Below are 19,953 nucleotides of genomic sequence, written 5' to 3'. Positions count from 1 at the left end.
CACCGAGCCTCCCCAACCCTACCAGGTTGAATGGTCCCCTTAGCCCTGCCAGTGCGGCGAGGTGGAATAGCCCGCACTGGGCTATGCAGGCGAACCGGGGACACCACCTGTAAGGCTGGTGCCATGTACGCCGGCCCGAGGAGACGTACTGGAGGCCAGATACGTTGGGCCGGCTTCATGACATCCGGCTCGATGCCCAACCTAGCCCTCCCAGTGCGGCAAGGTGGAATAGCCCGCACTGGGCTAAGCACGCGTACTGGGGACACCGTGCGCTTTACCGCATAACACGGTGTCTGACCAGTACGACGCCCTCTCACTCCACGGTAAGCCCGGGGAGTTGGCTCAGGTGACCAACCCGGCTTCGCCACACTCCCCTTTAGCCCCCCCCCCCCAAGAAATTTTTGGGTGAGCCTCTCGGGCTTCCAGCCTCTCTTACGTGCTGCCTCCTCATACCAGCGCTCCTGGGCTGTGGCTGCCTCCTTCTCCCGAGAGCGGCGATTCTCTCCAACCCTTCCCCAGGGTCCTTTTCCGTCCATGATCTCCCAAGGCCATTCCTCCTGTGTCCAGTAGTCCTGTGTACTGGGCCGCTGCTGCTCCCCGTTGCTACGCTGCTTGGTCCGGGTTTGGTGGGTGTTTCTGTGAAGGTTTTCTTCCAGGGGTAAAGGAGAGGACCAAAATGCAGCGTAGCCAGTGCTCAACATGTTTAATTAAACAATAACCATGAACACTTAACAAATAACAAAATAACAAACCGTGAAAACCGAGACAGTCCTATCTGGTGCAGAACAAACACTGAGACAGGAAACAAACACCCACAAAACACCAGTGAAACCCTGGCTGCCTTAGTATGACTCTCAATCAGAGACAAACGATACACACCTGTCTCTAATTGAGAATCATACCAGGCCGAACACAAAACCCCACATAGAAATAGAAAACATAGACTGCCCACCCAACACTCACGCCCTGACCAATAAAGACATATAAAACAAGAGAAAACAGGTCAGGAACGTGACACATGCCATGAAAAGGTATGGGGACAAATCCCAAAGCAAACATGTATACAAAAACACAGGGATGTAACCCAAACAAAATAGTTTTTACGAGACCCGTAATAACGAGTACACAATACACGCAGCACGAAAGCCGAAACAAAGCACAGGTACTCATAAGACCAACAGACATGGGAACAATAACCCACAAGACAATGGTGAACAGAGGGCACATATATACAATTACTAATCAGGGGAATTGGAATCAGGTGAGCGTAATGAGACAGTTCAGTGACACCTAGAAGGCCTGTGACGAAGACCTCCGGAACTGGTACACGGAATGAGCAGCAGTACCGGTGGAATCCGTGACATTGTGTCCTCAACACCCCTTAGTAGAATAGATTGTTGGTTAGCAGAAACAAAACTTAAAAACAAACGTTTGTTGACCTTTAAATTATTAATGAAGCCAATTACAGTACCAGTCAAAAGTTTGGACACACCTACTCATTCCAGGGTTTTTCTTTATTTTACAATTTTCTACGTTGTAGAATAATAGTGAATACATCAAACTATGAAATAACACATATGGAAACATGTAGTAACCAAAGAAGTGTTAAACAAATTGTAACGGTTTTCTTCCTGGGATGAAGGAGAGGACCAACACGCAGCGCGGCTAGTGTTCAACATGATTTAATAAAGAATACATGAGAACACTACAATCAACAAAACAAGAAAATGTGCAAACTGAAAGCAGTCCTATCTGGTGCAGAACACAAAGACAGAAGACAACCACCCACAATCCCCAACACAAAACAAGCCACCTATATATGATTCTCAATCAGGGACAACGATTGACAGCTTCCTCTGATTGAGAACCATATTAGGCTGAACACAGAAACAGACAAACTAGACACACAACATAGAATGCCCGCCCAGCTCACGTCCTGACCAACACTAAAACAAGCAAAACACATAAGCACTATGGTCAGGACGTGACACAAATGAAAACATATTTTATATTTGAGATTCTTAAAAGTACCCACCCTTTGACTAATGATAGCTTTGCACACTCTTGGTATTCTCTCATCCAGCTTCATGAGGTAGTCACCTGGAATGCATTTCAATTAACAGGTGTGCCTTGTTAAAAGTTCATTTGTGTAATTTCTTTCCTTCTTAATGGGTTTGAGCCAATCAGTTGTGTTGTGACAAGGTAGGGTTGGTATACAGAAGGTAGCCCTATTTGGTAAAAGACCAAGTCCATATTATGGCAAGAACAGCTCAAATAAGCAAAGAGAAACAACAGTCCATCATTACTTTAAGACATGAAGGTCAGTCAATCAGAAAATGTCATGAACTTTGAAAGTTTCTTCAAGTGCAGTAACAAAAACCATCAAGCACTATGATGAAACTGGCTCTCATGAGGACCGCCACTGGAAAGGAAGACCCAGAGTTACCTCTACTGCAGAGGATAAGTTCATTAGAGTTACCAGTGGCGGTTACCAGCCCCAGAAATTGATGATCTCCGCATGTGTGGTTCCCACCGTGAAGCATGGAGGAGGAGCTGTGATGGTGTGGGAGTGCTTTGCTGGTGACACTGTCAGTGATCAATTTATAATTCAAGGCACACTTAACCAGAATGGCTACCACAGCATTCTGCAGCGATACACTATCCCATCTGGTTTGCGCTTAGTAGGGCTATCATTTGTTTTTCAAAAGGACAATGACCCAACACACCTACAGGCTGTGTAAGGGCTATTTGACCAACAAGGAGAGTGATGGAGTGCTGCATCTGTCACGTTCTGACCATAGCTCCTTTTTTTATGTCTTTGTGTTAGGTTGGTCAGGGCGTGAGTTGGGGTGGGTAGTCTATGTTCTTTTTTCTATGTTGTTATATTTCTGTGTTTGGCCTGGTATGGTTCTCAATCAGAGGCAGCTGTCGATCGTTGTCTCTGATTGAGAATCATACTTAGGTAGCCTGTTTTCCCCATTTTGGTTGTGGGTGTTTATTTTCTGTTTTAGTGTCTGTTCACCTTGCAGAACTGTTTAGTTTTCTCCTTGTAGTTATTTTGTGTAGTGTTCAGTTTTCAATTAAATTATGACGAACACTTACCACGCTGCATTTTGGTCCTCTTCTCCTTCACCAGACGAGAATCGTTACAGCATCAGATGACCTGGCCTCCACAATCACCTGACCTCAACCCAATCGAGATGGTTTGTGATGAGTTGGACCGCAGAGTGAAGGAAAAGTAGTCAACAAGTGCTCAGCATATGTAGAAACTCCTTCAAGACTGTTGGAAAAGCATTCCAGGTGAAGCTGGTTGAGAGAATGCCAAGAGTGTGCAAAGCTGTCATCAAGGCAAAGCGGGGCTACTTTGAAAAATATAACATATATTTTTATTTGTTTAACACTTATTTGTTTACTACATGATTCCAGGTGTGTTATTTCATAGTTGTGAGGTCTTCACTATTATTCTACAATGTAGAAAATAGTAAAAAATAAAGTAAAACCCTTGAATGAGTAGGTGTGTCCAAACGTTTGACTGGTACCGTATATCAAAATAAAGGAACACCCTTTGAAATAACATTGTAAGGATTCTTTCAACAAGCAGCAGTTGGAACGATGAATGAATGATGCAGCTAGTGCTCTATTTTTCAAGAGTAGTGGTTGAATATCTAGAGAGGTCTTAAAACATGACTGCTTCAAAAGGACACCTGAAGTAGATGTAGTATACGTTCCAAAGGGCATCCTATCTCCCTATGTAGTGCACTACTTTTGACCGGGACCCTAGGGCTCCTGTCAAAAGTAGTGCACTCTATTGGGCATGGGGTCCCATGTGGGACAGAACAGTATATTAACCTTGTTCAGCTATATATGTCTGTTATTATGTTTTCGATTGTGAGTCATGAAGATCAGTGAAATCTCATCCGGCCCGAATGTGTGGACAGTTTCAAATCAATTTGTATTGCAGTAGTATCTGAAAGGGCCGAAGCAGCATTAATATGCTATGTAAGAAGATTGTTCTGTGATGATGACCTTTCGCTAAGCATTAAGCCTTGGAAGATAATGTTTGATAAAAAAGAGAATATGTAGAGAAAGCTTAATATGTGAACTCCAAATAGGCCAGAGGACAGGTTTTTGCTATCTCCGTGGTCACAGAGCTACCAGCCCATTTGGCATTTAAACACATGTCTGCGATAACATCCTCTTCTTTTCAATTCTTTTTCCCCTGGCCTCTAGAGAAAACCTCTGAGCCTTTCTAAATGTCAAGTTAAGTGCTTCTCTTGTCCTGGCTTGACAGGAATGAGATCCCTTCTCAGAATTGGAAGAGAATCAGGCTGAGAGTTGCCAGGGACTATGTCGGATATCGCCCGTTCAGATCTACACCCTTTATTGTCTTTCAACCTGTCAAATTAAGATAGCTACTGGTGCTCTCTACCTGCACACTGAGATAGAGAACTCAAGTATTTCAAGTTTATTTTTTTCAAGTTTATTTTATATAGCCCTTCGTACATCAGCTAATATCTCGAAGTCCTGTACAGAAACCCAGCCTAAAACCCCAAACAGCAAGCAATGCAGGTGTAGAAGCACTGTGGCTCCCTAGAAACTCCCTAGAAAGGCCAAAACCTAGGAAGAAACCTAGAGAGGAACTAAGTATCTAAGTATTTCAATTGAATAGAAAGTGGAGCCATAACCTATTTATTTGCTAACATTCCTAACAAGGTACATCGATATACACTATGATCTCTGTTAATATATGTCGATGTCAACTTCCCATCTCCCTATTGGATAGCAACAGCCAGTACTCAAGCACTTCCCCTCCTGCCATGCTTGGCTCACTGCAGTTGTGTGAACTCTCTATCTCCAACACCAGAGTGATACTGTAACAGACTTTACACAGTGAGTTACATAGAGAGACTGAATGTCTGAAAGCGTTGCATCACAGAAGTCAAGAAGACACCCACACATAATGATTAAAAGCTGTATAACTGAATATTCCGGGAGACAAGCGTGGAGGAGCCATTTAGAAATGACTACTGCTTATAAGAGACGTGTTATGATGAGATGATTACTTGTTTGTGTGCTGGAGCCAGGCCAAAGGGAGCAAAACACAGCTTGATGTGATGTCACATGACATAAAGCACATGGATCTATCGTCATTAAGAAGACGTGCCCCAGCCCAGATTTACATCTAGTGCATACAGGGCTGTAAGCAGCAACGTTGAGACGCATATTGCACTGATGTAAAAATAACCATCATCAGAACCGGTGAGTGCTACTCACTAACATACAAATGATACTGTTTAGTGTTGCACGTAGCACTATCTTGGAAGATGGTGAGAAGTTCTCATGTCTCACAGTTCCTCCATGAGTGTCGGAGCCCACCTACACTCTTAAGCTGTGACTCTTGTTTTTTAAATTTTTTAATTTCACCTTTATTTAACCAGGTAGGCAAGTTGAGAACAAGTTCTCATTTACAATTGCGACCTGGCCAAGATAAAGCAAAGCAGTTTGACACACACAACAACACAGAGTTACACATGGAGTAAAACAAACAGACAGTCAATAATACAGTAGAAAAAGAGATAAGGTGAGTTAAGGGAACTGTGAACTATCTTCCCTTCCTTATCGCTGACCAGCATTGGGCCAATAACTGAAAAGTTGCTACTTCACTTGCTCGAATCACCGAGCCGATTAGGTGAAAAAAAGCGTCCGATTTGCCCTTGAGCAAGGCACTTAACCCTAATTTCTCCAGGGTCGCTGTCAATAATGGCTGATCCCTGACCGCAGCCCCCACTCACCGAGGGTTTCTCAGGGGGAGTGGGATATGCAAACACATTTCCAAACACATTTCCAATTCACACCACGCACTTATACAGGGTACACACTTGTACATGTGTGAAACAGGACAAATATAAGCAACCCCTATTTGACCTTTGGTTTGAGGACCTGTGATATAAAACCAGGTTGGAGATGCGTGAAAACAACAAGACCTTGCACCTTCCAGGAAAGGATAGAAGAAGAAGCAGCCATTTTATAGCACTAAAGCACAGTCCTAGTCCACATGCAGTATACAGGTACCTCTCCCTGACTCTTACCTCTTATTACTTTTGAGATTATTGGTAATCTCTCTACTTCTATGTCCTTCTCTCTCACACTCTTAGAGCCTTCTCCGCCCTAGCTCCAGCAACAAATCAAGTACAACCTGTTGTGAACACAGAGTCCTCGGTTCCCAGTGAACAACATGTGTTTGTGGGTAGACAATAAAAGGATCCGTGGGTTGCCTCTGTCCTCGTCACTTTTTCCTTTCATGTTCTCTTCCTACGAGGCCGAGTCACCTCGCTACACTGTATCTAAACACTCCTCGGCTCGCCTGTCAAAAATAGACAACAAAGTGGTTTGGATGAAAGGAAAAGGACCATTTCTATAGAATGTTCAGCTCTGAGATACTGCACAATTGTTATACTGCACTCACTAGGCTCGAGATATGGAGAAAAGTGGAGGATAAGACGCATAGCGATGACAGTGTAGCACTCAATTGTCTTGCAATTTTTCTTGTCACTCAGCTTGATAGTTGCTGAATTGGCTCAGATGGTTTTACCTTCCAAAGGGCCCCAGACATCGACAATATCGACCTTTGGAGTAAGCATCTAATGGGCCTGTGGTCAGGCGCCTTTGGGTGAAACTTGGACCTCTACACATCAACTTCAACATGTTGTCCTTTTGCTGAACTGTAGGATGCTTCATTGGGATGCCACACCACACCAGCATGGGCTTCCTGCCTGCTCCTGGAAAAGCCCCTGAGAGAAAAGTCTCTGTCTGTCTGCCTGGGGCTATCCTGTCAGTCTGTCTGTCTGCCTGCCTGGGGCTATCCTGTCTGTCTGTCTGAATTAAATCCTCTATTTATCAGGACCTCTATCTGCTGCTAGTGTTGCAGTCTGGGGACTGACCAGGGAAATGTACCAGGATCCACTGCTCACATAGCGTCTACTGTCAGTCTACCACAGCAGCGGGACTCCAACAGCAGGTTCAGCACTAGATGATCTGTTAAATGAACAATGTAATGTTCACTGTGTGTGTGTGTGTGTGTGTGTGTGTGTGTGTGTGTGTGTGTGTGTGTGTGTGTGTGTGTGTGTGTGTGTGTGTGTGTGTGTGTGTGTGTGTGTGTGTGTGTGTGTGTGTGTGTGTGTGTGTGTGTGTGTGTGTGTGTGTGTGTGTGTGTGTGTGTGTGTATGCCTGAGTGTGCTGACTGGAACGATGCACACCACAGTGTCTTTCTGTCTCTTTTGACAAGGAGGTGCTGTGTTCTCTCCCTGCCCCCACAGCTGTTTGGCCTGACTGCCCTCAACTAAAACAGCTGACATGTTTCCTAGCTGACATGCCAGTGATGGATAAACATTTTTATAAAGGACCTACTACTGACATCTTCTGGCAGAACAAGGCACACATCTATGTGGGGAAGTTCATAATCTACACCACAGGGGGGAGTCATTTAGCCACTAAAAACCGCTTAAAAACGAACACCACTTTGAGCGCTGTCCTTTGCGCCGTTGCTTTTCTTGCCTATAAAAACAACGACTGTGGCTAAAAAGTAACGGCCAACAGCCAACAAAATGTTAAAAGCACTGTGACTCTAAATGTGTATATGGTATATGGTATATGCACTTGCGTATTCAGGGGATAATAGACTAACACCCACATTTGTCAATCCCCCTTTCCTAAATCTCAGCAGTTTGAGTTCCCTAATTCCCCTCCACCCTCTTTTGAGAGGGGACACGCGATGAGCAGAGCATTTGGAATGTGTGCAGCAGCTGCTACGTCACCGCGGTCTCTCCAGTCTCTCCAACCGAAGAGCTCAGTAAAGTTTGAGGCTCGTGGAAAAACAGTTTTTATGGACTTTAAAAACGTTGCGGGCGGTAAGTTTGCGTTCTAACTAAAACTTAGAATTAGATCAGAATGGTATTTATTTTATGAGATACATTCAAAAGGCACATACAATGAAGTCCATGTTCAATATATTTGTTTGCTGCTAAATTAAATGTCTGTAAACCAATTTAGCTAGCTAATGTTAGCGAGCTGACAGTAGTAACTAACGGACTAAACTCATTCCTTCACCATGGAGTGGAGTTTAGTCCGCTAACTAGTTAGGGATGTTTTTGAAAATACAGACGTGTGAGCTAGCTAACTTACTGGTTGCTATTTTGTTCATGTCTACAAAATAAACGTTACTTAGCTAGCCAAATAACTAGTTACTCCGCTATTAACTAATATAGCCAAGTTACATTTATAGCTAGGTAACGTTAGCTAACGTTAAAAAAAAATACACTTTTTCTCCACATACGTTCTGTTCTTTTGTTGGGCTCAACTTGTCCCAACTTGAACTGTTTTGAGGCACAGTGCCCGTAATTTGAGGGAAATATAAAAAAGACTGACGTTTAAGCATTTTATCAGATATCACGTGGGTAGAATAACAGAACATTAATTAAAAATGGTCATATGTTATTACTGCAGTGTCAGTGGCATGAGTGGCTTCACAAAAACATTGAAAACATCCAGCTTGCTTGCGAGGATGCTGTTGATGCTGCAGTCGCGTGCATTGTGGAATCATTTAGGATTGATTAGGTGCAATATTTTGATAAAGTGTCTCCCCAGGGAGCCCGTAAAGTGAGACCCACTTCTGTCTCCATGGTGATCGAGAGGACGCCCTGCCTCGGTGTCGCGGCGTGCACCAATAGGTAACGACTACTCGTTCTCTATGTTCAATCGCATAAAGGCTCATGAAATCCACGATGGTAAGGACAACACGGCATCAACTCGACATCAGCAGAACTGGGTAGATTACCATCGAATACAAATGTAAATGCTTAGGCTTTTTTGTGTCGTCTCATATGGTTCATTCATGTGCTGAGAGGTGGAATCTTTGCTATCTTCTTCCATATTCTATACTCTGTTCATGCAGCTGTTGTACTGCTGTGATCCCTGCAGAAGGTTTGTTTCTCCCTGACCTTGATTGAGATGCTGCATTTCTAATCTGTAGCACACAATAATCTCTTCGTTGTTGTCTGTCACAAGTCAAATCCAAAGTAATAACCTAGTATAAATGTCTTGTTTTTTTCAGCCATTTTACAATAACGTCTATTACCCATACCAGCCAGCCAGAGACACAAGGTACCCACTCATCAGCTGTGTTCCCCTCCCCCCTAAACTCCCCCCTGAGCCAGCCCTCCTCCAGCAGCCGGTGTTTTCCAGCACCAGCCATGTCTGCCTCCACATCCACCACCAACCCGCCCTTCAATTTCCGTCCGCGGCGCGAGAGCGTTGACTGGCGCCGGATCAGCGCGGTGGACGTGGACCTGGTGGCCAGCGAACTGGACTTCCAGACCCTGCAGGAGCACATCACAGGGGTGACCTTCTGCAACGTGGAGGGAGAGCGTTGTGTCCGCTGCCAGAGCCCCGTGGACCCAGCGCTGCTCAAGCTCTTCCGTCTGGCCCAGCTGACAGTGGAGTACCTGCTGCACTCCCAGGAGTACTTGACCCTGAGCCTGGGGGTGGCTGAGGAGAGGCTGCAGACCCAGGCCCGCGAGCACCAGCAGCTCCTGGCCCAGCAGCAGAAGCAGGCGGACCAGGCCAAGGTACTGAAGACGGAGCTAAAGCAGAGGAAGAAAATCATTGCCCTCAACCAGCAGGCTATGATCAACATGACTAATTGCCATAAGGTACTGAACACCTCCTCACGCTGCCGCTTCTTCTCGGTGTCTGTTTCCATGTGTATTGTACAACAGTTAGTCCCCCCCACCCCCCTTCCTCCTGGGTCCTCCTCTTAGCCATTGTTCTCCAGGCGGTATTCAGAGCTACTTTAGTTTTGTTCAATTATCATTGTCAGAGGAGTGAGAATGCTAACAGGAGGTTCATCTTTGTACATATCTAACTCAATTACCTCGTACCCCTGTGTATATAGCCAAGTTATCATTACTCAATCTGTATTTATTCCTCGTGTTATTATTTTCCTATAATTGTTATTGTTTTTATCTCTGCATTGTTGGGAAGGGCCCATAAGTAAGCATTTCACTGTTAGTCTACTGTTAGTCTACTGTTGTTTACGACGCATGTGACAAATCGAATTTGATTTGGTTTAAATTAATTATACCATTTAAATCAGAGACATAGTGTTGGAAATAGGTTCACCTCGTCCCGTAGCTGTAATGTGGCCACTTTATAAGGATTGGTAGACGTAATCATTATCAGCCTTGTTTTGGGACTTAAACAATAGGATTGTGCTCTGAGCAGGTGGTGTCAGCTGGGGATAATTAGACCTACTTCTTTCAGCCCACTTACAAAAGGGTGGCAAGAGACATAACCAAAATGGCTGAACCACCTCCCCTACCCTCATTCATGTTTTCATAATGACATTGGTCTCGAGTCAACGTGACGTTTTGATGTTCTATTTTCTACACCAGAAATGTATGCATTTATTGAAAAGATGTAGAATAGAAGGATATATCCTTATACTTTTAAAGGGCATTGCTGTTGAATAGGGCCCAGCTTTGGCCAAGACAACAACTAGTGTTTCATATGACTGAGCATTGTTGCTAGGTGAGAGTGCCCTGCCCGGCTAACAGGCACGTTGATAACCGAGGCGTCTGTACAGCTCAATTATTGATGGGCCACCATGCATCCAAAAATAGACCTAGATGGGTTTATTGTTTCACACAGGTACTCAAATGTATTGCGTCAAGCTACATTTTACATGATACAGAAACTTCAACAGATATACAGAATGCACAGTGTATTTGATACACAGTATCTAGCCTAATTGTCTGCAAAGCACAGAAATGTTGCCTAAATTGTAGTGCTTTTATCATTCAAGAAACGTCCTGCCTATTTCAGCCTGTGTGTTGTCAATGCAATCTAGAAAATGAACGTTTAAGTCCGCTTTTTTATTTACCGTCTCGCACATCAAGACACGGCAAACGGATGCCAACAGATACACAATCGCCTTGATTCTATCAATGACCAGACCTAATTCAATTTCACTGGCGATTTCCAAAGTTATTCAAGAGCAGCAATGTAATTACAGCACACAACAACAAGGGTCTCTGTTGTAGAAACCACCACTTCCCCTGCAGCATGGTAGAGCACCAGCACGCAAGGCAACAAGGTGGCAGTGCAGTTCAATTTGAATGAAGGCACAGATGCAAGCTGTGTTGGTGTCGGGCGTTAAATGTGGTGTGTGATGTGGTTGCTCCAGCGTTTAATCTGCCCCGTCTGTCACTCCCCCTGTGAGCTGGAGCGAGGTGATGCCAGGCATCCGGGGAGAATCACGTCACTCACGCTATGTTGATCTGTCTCCCAGGAAACAGTTCCTAAAGTTTAATGGTAGATGGTATAGTCGTGGCTTAAGCTTCTGGTTCAGATGTGTTCAATTTTTACACACAACCCAAGTTGCCTATTACGAAATTGGCTTTACATTTGATCTATAAGTGAAGGTAGCAAACAACATGTATTCAGACCATTGATTCATTGCAATCTTTGCATGGGAATGTACTGTAGATCTATAATTACGTTTCCTTTTCTTTTCCTTTAGTGTCAACATTGTGATAAAGCCTTCATGAATTCCTCCTTTCTCCAGAATCATATGCAACGTCGCCATCCAGACGAGTACGACAGCCGTAAGTCAAGAGAGCTTTAAAAGGTTTGATCATCAGTTTAGAGACAACGGTAGGGAAGTAACCATCAGTCAGGTAAGAAGGTTCGCTACAGCCAACCACCCTGTCTCCCCTGACAGTCCCATAGGGAGCCACTGGTATGGCTGTCCCCAAGCGCACCACAGTGTTCCTTCAATGCTGGAAAACCAGTTCCCATGACATCCCGCTCTAGTTTGCAGCAGTAGACATGTCACACACTCCCACACAGTCTAGCAGAAAGAGAGAGGTGTATCTTTGATAGTTAGGCTAACTTTTTCTTCATTAGTATGTCTCTGTGATTGTTTCTCTCAGAGTTAAGGACAGTCAACCAGAGGAAAGTGAAGAGCATTGCAGATGAGGAGGAGATCAGTCGGCTGAAAGGGCAGCTGAGTTACACCACATCTGAGCTGGAGTCACAGAGGCAAGCCCTCTTGGCCAAAGCCTCTCAGGTGGGACAATAAGAACCGTGCTTGTTTCCATGGCATTGATCAACTTTGTTATTGAACGCAATGTTTGCACTTGCGTATTTGTTTAGAGCTTTTGACCATTTTCATTCTCTTTCATCTGTAGGAAAGAGACCAGCAGTCCATGCACCAGGATTTGATGAGAAAGCTAGAGAGCTGGAAGGAAGAAGAACACAGGAAGATGGAGGAGATGAGAGAGGGTTTCCGGGGGGAGATCGAGATGCTTCACAACAGGAACGCTCTTCTTCAACAAGTTAGTCCATTTGTCAAAGCGCTGACTTTCATGGTTCTATGTCCAGTTCAAACTGATGCGTTGGTGATTTGGTTCTGTAATTCAGGGAGGTTTTTGTTTGAATGATTGGATGTGATCTGTACAGAAAGTGGATGTCCAGTTGACCACTCCTGAGAGGAGGCCCAGTGCTGCTCCCCAGCAGACTGACCAAGACAGGGATGAAAAACACAAGGTTGTGGTCCAGAAGATGGATCAGAAACACAAGAAACTGGTAAGCAGCTAAGCAGTACTTCTTCTCTTAAATATTTCAAGTTGTGATTTTTTTTTAAAGATCAACTATTTATTTTGTTACAGGAAGAAAGGTTTACATCAAAAATAGAAAAAATGAAGGCTAACCATGAGAGCGAGAAGAATCAGGTAAGATGTGGATGACATATCTGTGAAGCTTTCATGAAGAATACTGGTTAACAGAACTACTTGTGAGTTCTGTTGAATAGTTAATGGTCAGCGGAGAGCCTTGAAAGAGGCAGCCATCGCAGTGGGATCTCTAGCGTCTACGTCTGTCCTATGTCTCCTCTCAGTGGCAGGATCAGTTTAGCAGGTTGGAGTCGTCTGTGGTGGAGTGGCAGCAGCAGAGCCAGAGGCAGAAGGAGGAGAGTGACCAGCGGCTTCAGGAGCGGGACCTAATCATCTTCTCTCAGAGAGAGCAGGTCAGTTCACTCACCACCACCCCCTGGCGACCCGGCCACCGGGGCAGCTGGGAATATCAGGAAACAGGGCACCTACTTGGCCCTCATACAGGAAATCCTGGATTGATGGCGCCGGATGGACGTGTCATGTTTTCACACGCTCATATAGTGTAGTCGTCAGGGCCACTCTGACTTCATAAGCATGTTAAGAAGTTCAATTAAATTAGATCATGCCCTTGGGGTTCAACAGCTTTGAATACAAAACATAAAAATATATATAATTAAGTAAGGTAGCTAATTATACTTCTTCATTTCACAGATAAAGCATATGTCCTCAAATCCACCTACTAAATTAGTTGAAGTTCCAGGTATGCATACTTTTTCATTGACTTTATTTTTTGTATGACTATGTTTATATTTGTCAAATTTGGATATTAGCTTGAATCTGGATGTTAGCTTGAACTTGGATATTAGCGGTTTGTAGTTCTGTAAAGAACCTGTTATTACTGACAATTGTTCCTACTTTGTATGTTTCAGTGATCATAACAGCCCCAGCACCAGAGCCTAAACCAAAGAGAGTAGTGAAGGGTAGGTTATTAGCAGGAGATTCCCAACCATATGTAGCTCAGTCAATTTAGACGTCTGCGTCCTTTTGCTCAGAGAAAAGGTAGGCAAGCACGTAACAAGACTGTTCTGTCAGCGATCTCTCCCAAATGATCAGACCTCCCAACGAGACACCATTAAAGATCAATGTTATTGTTCCCTTTACTGAGTTCCCTCCTCCTAATTCCCGCTCTTGTCTGACCTCTGACCCCCTGTGTTGTCCAATCAGAGCAGCCTCCCTCTGCTCCTAAACTGGATCCTATAGAGGAGCTGTCTGAGGAGGACAAAGGTAACACAGTCTAGACGGCAGCAGCGTCTGTCTGTCTGCTCCATGCATGCTCTCTGCACGGACGTGTGAGTCGGTCTGTGATGCCTGCCATGTAGTCAGTGAGCATTTGTGAAGTCGAGTCAGTCAAAGCCACGTTGGCCCAAAAAAGCAGCAAGATGTTCTCCTCTTCTGCCCAACGCTCTCCAGAATCCTGTGGCTGTTAGCTGTAGTTATCTATGGCACAGGTCCTTTGTAGATGGAAGAAAAGGAAGGTCATATGCACCTCTCTCAAATCATTTTCATGCTTGCCCAGCCTGTCCTCTGAAACTACAAAGGCGTCAGTGTTATTTTGAGTGTGTTATCAAGTGTATGTGTGTACGTGTACTGTACCTGTCTGTTGCTTGTCATAGACTCGTCCAGCGTGTCTGAGAAGAAGCCAGTTGTTGTAATGAAGCAGCCGTCTTCGGTGACCAGTGTCCTGAGGAAGAACCCCAACATCAAGAGGGAGCTGCGTCCCGCCCTGGAGCAGGCACTCCTAGAGAAGCTTGAGTCCCTGGGAGTCAAACCGGTATGTACTGTACCTTCATGAGTACAGATACACAATGGAATCTTTAAAATCACACTCTGTGGAAGATCTATGCCATTAAAGAGTCAGCCTGAGCGATGCACCATCAAAAACATACAACAAATTGACTTCACTAATAGACTTAAGGGATCATTTGTCTCCCCAGTAAAGATAATCCTTATGATATTTAAGCGTCTTCTGTTTTCTAATCTACACAACTCTGTAGGGGCTGAGGGGACTCGGAGGCAGTGAGTACAGTGATCTCATGGCTAAGGTGCGCATGGAGAGAGAGAGTACAGCGAGGGACATTCCGGACTACTGGCGTCACCGTGAGGATGTGGCTCACACACTGCGTCTGAGACTGAAGGACAAGAGGACGGGGAGTGACTCTGCCCCCGAGCAGCGGGTCAAACCAAAACAACCCACTCAAGGTAGATGTATTTATTATGAATCCCCATTAGGTGCTGCCAAGGCAGCAGCTACTCTTCCTGGGGTCCGGCAAAGTTAAGGCAGTTATACAATTTTAAAAACATTACAATACAACCATTACGTAAGTCACAACACACTAAGTGTGTGCCCTCAGGCCCATACACCACTACCACACATCCACAACGCAAAATCCATTGTACGTGTGTGTATAGTGCGTATGTTATCATGTGTGTGTATGCATGTGTCTGTGCCTGCTAGTGTTGCTTCACAGTCCTCGCTGTTCCATAAGTTGTATTGTTATCTGTTTTTTAAATCTGATTCTACTGCTTGCATCAGTTACCTGATGTGGAATAGAGTTCCATGTAGTCATGGCTCTATGTAGTACTGTGCGCCTCCCATAGTCTGTTCTGGACTTGGGGACTGTGAAGAGACCTCTGGTGGCATGTATTGTGGGGTATGCAGGGGGGCGGTGCCTTCAGCATGTCAACACCTCTTACAAAGACAAGTAATGATGCAGTCAATCTCTCATCCACTGTGAGCCATGAGAGATTGACATACATGTCATTAATGTTAGCTCTCCGTGTACCTTTAAGGGCCAGTCGTGCTGCACTGTTCTGAGCCAACTGCAATTTTCCCAAGTCCCTCTTTGTAGCACCTGACCACACTACTGAACAGTAGTCTGTGCGACAAAACCAGGGCCTGTAGGACCTGCCTTGTTGATAGTGTTGTTAAGAAGGCAGAGCAGCGCTTTTTTTATGGACAGACTTCTCCCCATCTTGGCTACTGTTGTTTCAATATGTTTTTAACCATGACAGTTTACAGTTCAGTGTTACTCCAAGCAGTTTAGTCACCTCAACTTGCTCAATTTCCACATTATTCATTTAGAGATGTAGTTGAGGTTTAGGGTTTAGTGAATGATTTGTCCCAAATACAATGCTTTTAGTTTTGGAAATATTTAGGACTAACTTATTCCTTTCTACCCATTTCAGTCTCTGTAGTAGCTGACGCGTATAGTGTTGAGTCATCCGCATACATAGACACACTGGCCTTACTCAAAGCCAGTGGCATGTCGATAGTAAAGATTGAAAAAAGCAAGGGTCCTAAACAGATACCCTGGGGAATTCCTGCTTCTACCTGGATTATGTTGGAGAGGCTTCCATTAAAGAAAACCCTCTGTGTTCTGTTAGACATGTAACTCTTTCTCCACATTATAACAGGGGGTGCAAAGCCATAACATATGTTTTTCCAGCAGCAGACTATGATCGATAATGTCAAAAGTTGCACTGAAGTCTAACAAGACAGCCCTCACAATCATTTTATCATCAATTTCTCAGCCAATCATCAGCCATTTGTGTAAGTGCTATGCTTGTTGAGTGTCCTTCCCAATATGCGTGCTGAATGTCTGTTGTCAATTTGTTTACTGTGAAATAGCATTGTATCTGGTCAAACACTATTTTTTTCAGAAGTTTACTAAGGTTTGGTAACGGGCTGATTGGTCTACTATTTGAGCCGGTAAAGGGGGCTTTACTATTCTTGGGTAGCGGAATAACTTTAGCTTCCCTCCAGGCCTGAGGGCACACACTTTCTAGTAGGCTTAAATTGAAGATGTGGCAATATTGTCCGCTATTATCCTCAGTAATTTTCCACCCAGATTGTCAGACCCTGGTGGCTTGTCATTGTTGATAGAAAACAATTGTTTTTTTCACCTCTTCTACACTGACTCTACGGAATTCAAAAGTACAGGTCTTGTCTTTCATAATTTGGTCTAATATACTTGGATGTGGCATGTCATCCCGAAGTTTGCTTGTCTTGCCAATGAAAAAGTAATTAAAGTAGGTGGCAATATCAGTGGGTTTTGTGATAAATGAGCCATCTGATTCAATGAATGATGGAGCCGAGTTGGCTTTTTTACCCGAAATGTAATTTAAGGTGCTCCAAAGCTTTTTACTATCATTCTTTATATCACTTCTTTGTTTCATAGTATAGTTTTTATTTTTATTTAGCTTAGTTCTTAATTTTCAGTAAGTTTGCCAGTCAGTTGGACTGCCAGCTTATTTGCCATACCTTTTGCCTCATCCCTCTCAACCATACAATTTTTCAATTTCCTCATCAAGCCAAGGGGATTGAACAGTTTTTACAGTCATTTTCTTAATGGGTGCGTGCTTATTAGTAACTGGAATAAGCCATTTACATAAATGCATTAAGTGCAACGTCTGGTTGCTCCACATTACAAACCACAGACCAGCAAATATTCTTTACATCATCAACATATGAATGTTGATGCTACAAAACGTATTGTATGACCTCTTATACACTATATTAGGCCCAGCCTTTGGAACTTTGGTTTCCCTAGATATGGATATTATATTGTAATCACTACATCCTATGGATTTGGATACTGCTTTAAAGCACAATTCTGCAGCATTAGTAAAGATGTGATCAATACATGTTGATGAGTTCATTCCTGTGTTGTATGTAACCAGGTTGCAGGCACTGGTTACAGTTTGAAGTTTGTTCTTGAGTGAGCAGCTTGATGAGAGCAAGTCAATATTTAAATCACCCAGGAAATATACTTCTCTGATATCACATACATTGTCAAGCATTTCACAGATATTATCCAGATACTGACTGTTAGCACTTGGTGGTCTATAGCATGTGGGGAGTATGAGGACTTTGAATGAGTCAAAAGTTCTATGTGGATTTTGCTGAGGGGTTCATGTTTCATCTCATGAGTCCATTCCATTCTCTTGTGATAGTTTGCTAGGACGCTGCTGGTGACATTAAACAAGGACCCCTTAATCAATGTAACATTTAAGCCTTAAGCTGCTCCCAACAGGAGTCATGTCCGTCACCGTTTTAACCTACTTCGGACTCGAGACGTCCTCAAATGAACTAATCAGCTGATTGTTGTTGTTCTGTCCCTCCCGAAAGTGACCCAGGCCAGACAACGGTCCAGCAGCCTTTCCTCCAAGGTGACCCAAGTGATGTCAGGACCACCAGCAGCGCCTGCCAAACAGCCTGCCCCCCGGACCCTTACCAGTACCCTGCCCAAGACCTCCACTCCCAAGTACGTACCTAGTCAGAATCTCCTGCTGTGTGTCTCAATGCATGCCAGAGACTACCTCGCCACTGGCTTCATTTATGTGGTATCATAAATCTGAGTACGTAGTCTGTTGCATTGAGAAGGATACCATAGAAAGTGAGTTGTCTTACAAGCTGTGTCTTATTACCTTTATAAGAGAGTGATTGATTGTATGTTCATTTCAAATTATGACATTGCCTTTGGCCTCATAGGACCCCTCCCTTTAGCTCAGACGACAAGTCAACAGAGGAGGAGGAGTCTGAAGAGGAGAAGCTACCTCAGAAACCCAGGCAGCAGCAGAGAGTCCCTCATCACAGAGCGTCCCAGCCCAAACCAACACAACCCAAGACCACCCCCCATCACAAACTCACCCAGTCCAAACCGGCCCAGGCCAGATCTGGCCAGCCCAGGACCACCCAGGCTCAGCCATATAAACCCCAGCAGCCCAGAAGCGCTGCGGTCAACACATCCAAGATGGGGGTCACTGTGGCAGAGAGTGAGGGAGAGTGGACAGAGGGGAGTGAGTTGGAGGAGATCGACCCACAACAGCTCCAGAACTACAAAGACAAGAATGGGAACGTACAGAAGACTACAAATAGTAAGAGGGACTTTTGTTGTTTTTACTGCTATGATTTACTCCTTTGTGTGGTATTAAGTGCTAATTTCAGATAACAACACACATATACCAAGTCTACAGCCTTTTCTTTTTTAGTTGTGTGTTTATTGAAAACTGTTGCCCATAGGTTTTTATGCGTTGTGCTGACCATATTTGTCTTTCCAGATAACCTGGTCAAGGACTTGACTAAGAGCCTGGAGAAGCAGCTTGCAGACAGAGGACCAAAGAAGCCACTAGGGGGAGTGAGCACCTTACCAGAGAGGAAAGACAAAGACGTTGTACGGGAACTCAAGGTGAGAAATCCTCTCTCGTCTCCTCTCTGCAGTGTCATCATCAACTCAGAGTAACATAAGACACAGAGAACAAACAGAACATTTGCTGACGTCAGAATGACGTCAGAATATCCTAATCGTGTTCGTCTGGACTGTTATGTGGCGTTTCAGTATACAAACGATGATGATGAGGATGACTGGGATATCTCCTCGTTGGATGACCTATCGGTACCCGCCCCCGTGGGCAAGCCCACCTTTCCCGTGAGGAAGAGCCTGGACTCAGACAGCACTACCAGTGTCTGGGGAACATCCACCGGGAAGGGACCGAAAACAGGTCAGTCTCACTCACTCTCACAGATCCGGCTCCATTCAGGTCCCTTTATCCTTCACCTTCAGCCTCTGATGATGTTTATCCATTCCCCAGGTTTGAATGAAGCAGGAACCGGCAGCACTCTGAAGAGCAGTCTGGTCTCTGTCAGCGACTGGAGTGACGATGATATATAGTAATATGGAGGTGATACAGGTTTACAGTTCTACAATGATAAAACTCAATATGACGCCCATAGGAATTCTTTGGAAGGCAAATATACTTATACATGATTTACCGATACTGTTAGAATTGCAGTTGCATATAAAAGAGACTTAACGAAGAGATCCTCTGCTCGGGAACACAGTGGATCTCTAGAGACATACACCTATGACAGTGGTAGCCATCTGCCTTATGGCGGTTTTCAGTGTTTTTATTTCATATACAGATTATATATTAGCTATAGTGAATTGTCAACTTAGAGGTTTTATGAAATGTGATATTGCACTCCATGTGAGGTACTTGTATGATTTGTGTCAAAACAATTTACATGGCATTTGTAAGACATTTGTGTGTTCTATGAAAGACAAAAACACATTTTCTTTTATCTAAAATATTTATACATGCTAGCAATAAACATTATTTATTTTTTTATCAAATGAAAACATTCATCCCTTTCCTTGATGTCAATTCAGTTCACAAAAGGAACACAGTTATATGTTAGTAAAACATTCATACATAAGGTATCTAT

The 19,953-nt window shown here is 44.1% G+C and overlaps 1 protein-coding gene across 1 annotated transcript; it reads left to right on the top strand.

The window, feature by feature from the left end:
• The first annotated feature begins 7,781 nt into the window (after window positions 1-7,781).
• On the top strand, window positions 7,782-19,867 carry LOC129840359 (cilium assembly protein DZIP1-like). The gene is given in 20 exon segments (XM_055908173.1): window positions 7,782-7,907; window positions 8,644-8,783; window positions 9,110-9,142; window positions 9,144-9,707; window positions 11,576-11,660; window positions 11,988-12,124; window positions 12,246-12,392; window positions 12,517-12,642; window positions 12,726-12,788; window positions 12,953-13,081; window positions 13,380-13,428; window positions 13,598-13,648; window positions 13,893-13,952; window positions 14,342-14,499; window positions 14,723-14,927; window positions 17,857-17,992; window positions 18,220-18,605; window positions 18,789-18,916; window positions 19,067-19,229; window positions 19,320-19,867. Coding segments are annotated over 19 exon segments (2,715 nt in total). The 5' UTR covers window positions 7,782-7,907; window positions 8,644-8,768; the 3' UTR covers window positions 19,400-19,867.
• Window positions 19,868-19,953: the final 86 nt, after the last annotated feature.

Source organism: Salvelinus fontinalis, chromosome 41, assembly GCF_029448725.1.
Source record: "Salvelinus fontinalis isolate EN_2023a chromosome 41, ASM2944872v1, whole genome shotgun sequence".
In the NCBI taxonomy this organism is placed as follows: Eukaryota; Metazoa; Chordata; class Actinopteri; order Salmoniformes; family Salmonidae; genus Salvelinus; species Salvelinus fontinalis.
This window is presented reverse-complemented; position numbering and strand designations above follow the sequence as displayed.